This window comes from Mesitornis unicolor, unplaced genomic scaffold (genome assembly GCF_000695765.1).
Source record: "Mesitornis unicolor isolate BGI_N332 unplaced genomic scaffold, ASM69576v1 scaffold6645, whole genome shotgun sequence".
Classification (NCBI taxonomy): Eukaryota; Metazoa; Chordata; class Aves; order Mesitornithiformes; family Mesitornithidae; genus Mesitornis; species Mesitornis unicolor.
In genome coordinates, this window is record NW_010186086.1 from 4,000 (window position 1) to 11,907 (window position 7,908).

A 7,908-nucleotide genomic window follows, 5' to 3' on the forward strand; every position below is an offset into this window, starting at 1 on the left:
GGATGGTGGCGCAGATGTGATTTATGCAAAAAATGGAGCTTAAATATTAAAAATGGAAAGATATTAATAGCTTAGTCAAAGTAGCAAATTACTTCCCTGTTAGACTGTAAATCTGGGTACTGAAACTGTTACAGAGAAACATAGTACATGCAGTCTGAAAGACTTTTGAATCTTTTCCTACATTGAAATATAGCTCTCAGTAACACGCAGACATTTTCCAATATGTCACTTAAAAAAACCTGGTGTCAGTATTGGCAAATGGTGTTATAACAATAAAAGTGTTACAATAGCAGACCTAACACTGCTCTCTCTGAATATTCTCACAACAGTGAATTTATCCAAATCTCGTAAAGTTTCCTACTAACAGTATAAGAGCACAGTCTAACTCAACATTAGTCCTGAAGAGTTTTAATCATAACTTACCTGTGTGTCTGCATTTAAAACTTTGATTCTCTGTGTGGAGATGAACAGATCCACTTCAGTCAAGGCCTGGGAATCTCCCTCTGAAGTCTAGATGAAGAAGATGCTTTGTTACAAGGAGAATTTTAATACCTCTTTAGAATGACAAATCCACTGATCGCTTCAACCATAATGTGATGCAACTGCACTGTTAAACCACTACAAAGATTGCTATTCAAAGGTTTTCTAAATACATGCAAAGAATGCATTTATTGCATAGAAAGGGTGAAGCATACTCTTATTTTGTGTCTAAGAGCGAATTTTTGGAACCTGTGGGACTGAGAGCTCAAGTACTAAAATTCTCTATTTATACCCACTGTCACATCAATGCACTTCAGTACTTGAGGCACCAGAACTGAGAAAGTAGGAGGACTGAGAAAGTGACTTATTCCCCATCAGCTGCTTAGCCCTTGCTGTTTGCAGTGAGCTCACACACACAAAAAAGTGCAAGCTAGTGCTCAGTACTGTGATGGGGTTTAGGTTTTCTTTAGTTTAGTTTTTTTTTCAAGAAAATAAAGAACTGAGCTCTGAACTGATCTGTCTTTCATATCACAGAAAGCTATCAGCTGACTTGAGGGTGACAGAGCACTGGCCCAGGCTGCCCAGAGAGGTTGTGGAGTCTCCTTCTCTGCAGACATTCAAAACCCGCCTGGACGCCTTCCTGTGTAACCTCATCTGGGTGTTCCTGCTCCGGCAGGGGGATTGGACTGGATGAGCTTTTGAGGTCCCTTCCAATCCCTAACGTTCTGTGATTCTGTGTGATTCTGTGACTTTTAGACCTCCACCTCTGAGCACTGCTCACTATGGAAACCATTCCATATCCCATTAGAAAACATGGTCACAGAGCAAGTGGGATTACAGTGTAATGCCACATCATTTCCTAAGTGTGAGTCCTGTGGCCACCCATGTGAGAAAACAGGAGCAAAGCAGCTGCTACCTCTCAACTAAAGCATCATCCAAGAGCTTACCTAAAACTCTGAGTTCCAGTAGGAACCTATTTATTGGGCCAGTCTACTTGTCCACAATGCACTACTGCAACTGGTATTGAGCAGTACCCGTGTTAGCAGCCTCAGAATAAAATGGCCACGGCCTGTACCGCTCTCTGCTACAGACAGGCATCAGTCTCCAGGCCAGAGACTGGTCCTTTGATGAAAGGAAGAATTATGTATTTGCTGCTCTTTTTTGTAGTTAGAAAGGCTTAGCTATGCCTATAATTCATTCTGATTATTTTTATTTAAGTCTCATCCAGCAAAATACAAGCAAACATAATTTGGCAAAGATTACTTGCATTGCTTTAATCCAAGACAATCACAAAGAGCAAGATTAGTTTTAGTTATATTTTTGTCAACTGTAGTTAACTGAAGTACAGTTTTTCAGAGTGAAATGCCTCCTGTATGAATTGTTCCAGCTACTACCTAACAAACTTATTTCATTTGTTTTTAAATATTGACAATAATTTAATAAATATACATATATCACAGACACGGGAAATACATCTTACTGATATTGGTTAGTATAATAAAAATAAGCATTACATTAAGAAAAGACCTCCCAGATAACATTGGCTGTATAGCTGGACTAACAAATTACAGGTATTCAAGAGAAGAGCAGCAGCAGACAGGCACTCCAGCAAATGAACAGTGAAGAAAATGAGTTCATTTTATTCCATCCAGTGTTTTACTACTTAACAACGAAGAAACTAAAATGACAACTTCATGAGGACCCATAATGGAAGACACAACACTCCATGGAGAACAAGTACAACAAAAACGTAAGTAAACATTAGCATTCAAGAAAAACAGTTTACACACCGCTTTTTTCTTGATTTTAGCCGCCTTTTGCATCCTCTGAGGAGTAGCATAAAAAAAAGAATGCAGACAGATGTACACACAAAGAAAGAGAAAAGACAGTGTGGGAAGTCAGGGAAACCTTTTGAATGTGAATCCAGACTGTTAAAATTAAAAATCTGAGGGCACTGGGAGAAGGATGTGCAAGAAAGACTTGTTTATATCTTACGTATTTATCCAGCATAACTGGATTCAGTGGTATTATGCATGTGGTCGACTGATTAGAAAAAAAAATTGGTACCAAAGAGTGTTGTCTGTTAACATCAGCTCACACCATTTATCCTGCTAAATATACAGCAGTCTAAAATGACAGTACATGCACTATTTTAAACTCAAGATTTTCTATCCATATTAATCATATGTCTACAAGTAACTGTTGAACAAAATGCAACTCAGGCTCTCTTCCATGACTATCTAAAGTAGACAAGTATCCCTGAGAGATTAGAATTGCTATTAATACACAGAACAGTTTTGAGAGAGTTAATTGCAATCAACAGTTACTTACTGCTTGAGACATGATATGCTAAATAGAAATTCAAAGGTTTGGGAAGTTTAAAGAACTGGACATTTCTTGCCTTCCGTGTGTTTCTAAATGAATTCTACAAACAGCTTCCAAACAATTTTGAATAGACTCAGAAATAACTTTTTGTTACTCAGAGGTGCTGTATGTATTTTCATAGTCAGCATTAGGGGAAACTATTTCTATTTACAGTACTAGATCTTTACTCATGTAAGTGTGCTTCACAACACGTCTGAAGCTGCAGATCCTGTACTGTTTAGAAACCAACTGTTGAAGGATTGGAGAATATTCTACAAACCATAAAAATTCTCTACCTTAACACGGCTCACTGCCTCTTGGGCCTGCATCATTCTGATGTTCTTGGAAGGGTTGCGCTCAGAAAGCAGCTGTGTAGAGCCCAGGTAATTGGCTGCAAAGATGATTCCATCAATGAGGTCTTCAGGTTCACACGGTCCTGGAACTGACAGGAGACATCTACAGTTACAGCCTTTCAATGGAAAGAGATGAGAAACTGAATAAAGGATACTGAGGCTTGAACAATCTTTTTTATATCTTTTCTAAAATGAAACCAGTGAAGAAATCCAGTGCAAAATAAATTAAGTTTGTTCCTAGAGTTATTTCCAAAAAACCTCCATATTAACAAAACACACAGTATTTGAAACATTGCATAATGGTTTGATTGTGTCCTCTAGCATTAGATGAAAATGATTGGCAATTTTTTGCCGTGCTGCACTGATAAACACACTGGAATTATCTACAAGTTTCAGAAATGCTGATAAGTTCCTTTATGATAAATTTCTTACTATTTATATGTATGACTGTTTGCATGAGCTAAATTTCTGCTTGAATATAGATTTGCGTTTCCACAATTTTTAAATGCTTGTAAATGTACACAGTCCCCAAGCGTTACCTTTGGCAAAAACACCGATGAACAATGGGCATAAAGGTGTACTTTGCTTTAGCAAAAATCCACCACAAAACTTAACACTTAGGTGAGTTTAGGAAACAAGAAAAGTAAGCATCTTGATGGTGTTCAGTCATGTGTAAGGCCCGAATTCAGAGACTGATAGAAAAATACAGTTCTCAGGCTGGTACAGATTATATAAACTGAGAGCTGGAGAAACATGCTTCAGTACAGCAGTGGAATAACACATTCATGGTCTAATCAATGCCATCTGCACAACAGGTCCTACAGCCTTTTCCTCTGAAAGCAGGGATGTCACAGAAGGCAGTTGTGGAAAAGCAGCACATGGAAAGAGTATGAAAAATTTCATGTTAAAAACGAGAGGAAAAGAGTAGAACTTAAAAACATCTTGATTTTGCTTACATTTAGGCTTAATTCATGAAAATTAATTTCATACAGTTAGTATTAATTCCATAATTACTTCAGTGACATTCTAACATTAACTTGTGTTTTGCAAGTTGTTTCTTTCCAAGGATGAAAAAGAGGTGGCAGAGAGAAGTGAATAAAGAGTAGTATTGATATCATACTGGGGCTATGCTCATTGTTGCCTCTATTCAGCTGTTAAGCTTTACATCTAGCTTGATTAGGTCAACAGTAAAGAACAGTCACTCCAGAGTTTGGCTGAAATCTCTTGACAGTGAATATATTCTGATCCTCAGCACTTTTATAAAGGACATTTGCTTTGAGATGTATCAACTTGCAAAGCTGCTAACACACTTTTTAAAAGTAAATAAATCTCATGTGTGAGGAGAAAAATTACACTGAAGGGAGATGCTAATTTTAAAGATATTTTCTTGTACAGTGGTTTAGTTTGATTTATTAATAATCAGTTGAATGTGGAAGATTAATATGTGGAGAAGGAAAAATATACAGTGTGCTGTGCTGATGAAATTTACTGAAATAGTGGTTCGCACCTGTCTTTTAGTGAACATTCCTATCCCTCATTTTCCTGTTCTAATTTGAAAAAAATCTTTCAACAATTAAAAATACCATTACAATCTGCACTGTGAAAACCCTCAATAAAATCCTTGGGCAGCTACTAATATAAAAACACTGAAAGTCTTTATGAAGGCCAAGTCTTTCAATACCTCAAAAAACCAATCCTTGTTCCTGCAGCATTGATTCACTGAATAAAATCAAAGAAAATGAAAATTCCACAAGAACTCCATTCACTATATCTTTGTTCCTCTTTGCTTACATCTTTGCACCATTACATTTTTCAGCAGATGGAGGATGTATTTTACACAGTATCTCTTCTGATGTTATTCATATATCTTTTCAAGCCTAAAACTTAGTCTCATACAACTGTAATTGTTTAAGCATGCAACAAAATATTAATGTTGCATCATATTGACATCTTGTTTCAAGGGTAGTAAAGATGGATATTAGTTTAAGATGTAAATTTAATGCTAAGTTAGAAAAACTTCATTAGATACCTGCATCAACACACTCATTCAAATTTAAAGTGGCTTTAACTTGGTTTTCCTTCATTCACTTCAGGCTAAATAAATCAGGCTAAATTGAATTAAGGTTGCTTTAACTGTGAAATATGCTTACCCACATAATGTTTAAATGAGTGTAACTCCTTTTTGTAGTTAATTTAGATTAACTTTCTTGAGATATTTTGTGTGTCTGAAGTAAAATTGCATTTCTCAGTACAAATTCTAGTACAATCATTACTACAGCAATTACAGAGTAAAATTCTAAGAGTCTGCAGGATTTGTCAACAAAAAAAAAGGTGTGCGGGTTATTTAAAACATATCAGTCCCTTAATCTACTTCCCTTCCATCCTGAAGTTAAGATCCTTAGTTAAGGATCCTTAAGATCCTCTAGTTAAGGAGTCGTGCTGAAAGTTAAGTGCCTGAACAGTTCAATGTGAATATAACCAGAACAGGGTTATGGTATCTCTGTCAAAGCTCAGGAAAGAACAGGAAATGTTAGCTGGCAGAATCTTCTTATGTGCAGTGGGATCCTCTTCCTTTTGGGACTTTGCATACAAATAAATAATAAAAACTGTGATTTTCTTTGAATTCAGAGAGCAGTCATGTTAGCTATCATAAACTCCTAGTGAGCTATATATTTATTTGTATTAGAAAATGCCATATAGTACCTGTAATAGAAAAACCCCAATAGACAGCTTATCCTCATATACAGTGTGACTAGAAAAAAAGAAGGCAAAACAACTGAACTAAAAAAAAGCATTACACTAAAAGAGTATACTGACCCCTTTCCAACAGAGTAGTGAGCTGATTGGTAAGAAAGAGCCATCACCTTTTTATCCAAATAAAATTAAAATGTGCAGTTGTATCTGCAAGCACTGTGAGGGGTGAACTTTCTAGTCCGTTTTAAAGCTCTGCTCATGCTGGCCTCCCTTTATAGTTGTCCACTATACAATCAGTAGATGCTTATTACAAAGTATTAGCTTTCTCTCTTGCCTCCACCACCTTTAGGGAATGCATTCAATTTACCTCTATTTAGGGCCTGTTAGCCAGTACATGCCAAGTGTTGCCTGTAATTTGCTTCAGAAGTCAATCTGTGTAGAAGTGGCAATCTTTGAACTTCTGATTTGCTCTAGCTCTTCACAGAAATTACTAAAACCAGAAGGTGCTAGTCAAGCTGATGAGATCAGGGAAGAGAAGACAACTGTGTTGCACATTCTAATATTATTCTAAATCGCAGTAAGTTTTCCCTGAGTTGAGAATGGCATCAGAAATCAAGTTTTTAACATTCACTTATGTTTTCTATTGTGGGAGAAAGTGTGTTCATGGCAGATCTAAGGGGTCAGATCCTTAGAAGTTTCCTATTGTCTTTTCTCACTTTACAACATAGACATTTCCTTTGAAGGAAGAGCTGTATGCATTTTCCCCAAAGTTCTTCAGCCATCTGTGAATCAGAGAATGACAATGTTTTTCAGTACAATCCCATTTTATCTCTGTCCACCTTCTTATGTTAATAAATTATTTTTCTTCAAACAGTAAATGAGTAATAGCAGTGCAAATGAGATTGAAGAAACACATGAAAGCATGGTTCTCCTAAACAGAGGACTGCATTACCAATCAGATCAGGAGAACCTTTCTGTTTGTGCTGAGATTCCCAGAGTGCAGTAACAGGCATCACATCAAAGCGATACAGGTGCTGCTCTGAAGAAATTACTCCTTCCCCTGCACAAGGCCATGAAGAAGAGGGTCCTCATACCTTCATAAAACTCCACCCTGTTGGGGCCCACTGTAACCAACTTTCTTACCCCCTTTCAGATTTTTAGGTCTCTCCATCTTCACCTTAATCCTCCTGAGACCTCTTATCTAGTCCTTCTTTTTATCACTGCCAGGCTCCCATTGCCACAAGGCATGAAAATGTTAAATACTTCATTACTTAAACTTTTCAGCTGTATTCTCTTGGGTTTGACTGGTTTTTACAACTGTGGTCTTTAAAATATATTAAAGCATTTGCTTCCATTTTATCCTACTTTAACTATGGATGATGCAAAACTTACCATCAACAAAACTTGGAAATGAAGACACTTTCTTTGTCTGTTGAGAAATAAAAATGGTATGGCTGTAACAAAATCTTTTTCACAAACTGAAGTTAATTCATATAATATTTAAACAGCTGACCATTGTTGAAAGAAATCAAATTTCTCTGTATAACGCTTGCATAGTCACTACTTAGCACAGTGAAACACATTGCATCACAGTAATTAACCCAACCTAACTGTTCCATAGTGCTGTTTACCTGGAATCTCAAAGCATTTTAAGCATATCCCACCACACAAGAAACCAAAGGAGGGTGGGGGAAATAACATGAACATTACCTAGGAAGTCAGCTGTCAAATGAGCCACACAAGCCAGCAATTCCCAGTCCAATAGTTTGTCCACTAGATCACATTGTCTATTGATGATATCCCAAATTTCCAATTAGGAACATTTAACAATAATTTACACAGCAAGATTCTGGGTCAGTTAATAAAAAGAATTGTCCCTGATTGCACAGTACATAGCACTACACTTAATCCCAGCACGGGCCACAGCAGTGCTCTTTTTATACTACTGTCTCTGTTTGTTAATAAGCAGATACAGTCTTTCCATTTGCTTGTCTTTTGCCAGCCTCCTCAGGCATTC

The 7,908-nt window shown here is 36.9% G+C and overlaps 1 protein-coding gene across 1 annotated transcript in view; it reads right to left on the bottom strand.

The window, feature by feature from the left end:
- Positions 1-423: 423 nt before the first annotated feature.
- Positions 424-7,908, bottom strand: part of LOC104541070 (amyloid beta A4 precursor protein-binding family A member 2-like) — a gene marked incomplete at its 3' end in the record, with an annotated part of 18,639 nt that continues 11,154 nt past the window's right edge. Inside the window, exons 3-6 of the mRNA XM_010185034.1 lie at positions 7,284-7,320; positions 3,141-3,286; positions 2,271-2,306; positions 424-510 (exon numbers count right to left, since the gene is read on the bottom strand). Coding sequence (XP_010183336.1) covers positions 424-510; positions 2,271-2,306; positions 3,141-3,286; positions 7,284-7,320 — 306 coding nt within the window. The remainder of the gene's footprint in view (positions 511-2,270; positions 2,307-3,140; positions 3,287-7,283; positions 7,321-7,908) is intronic.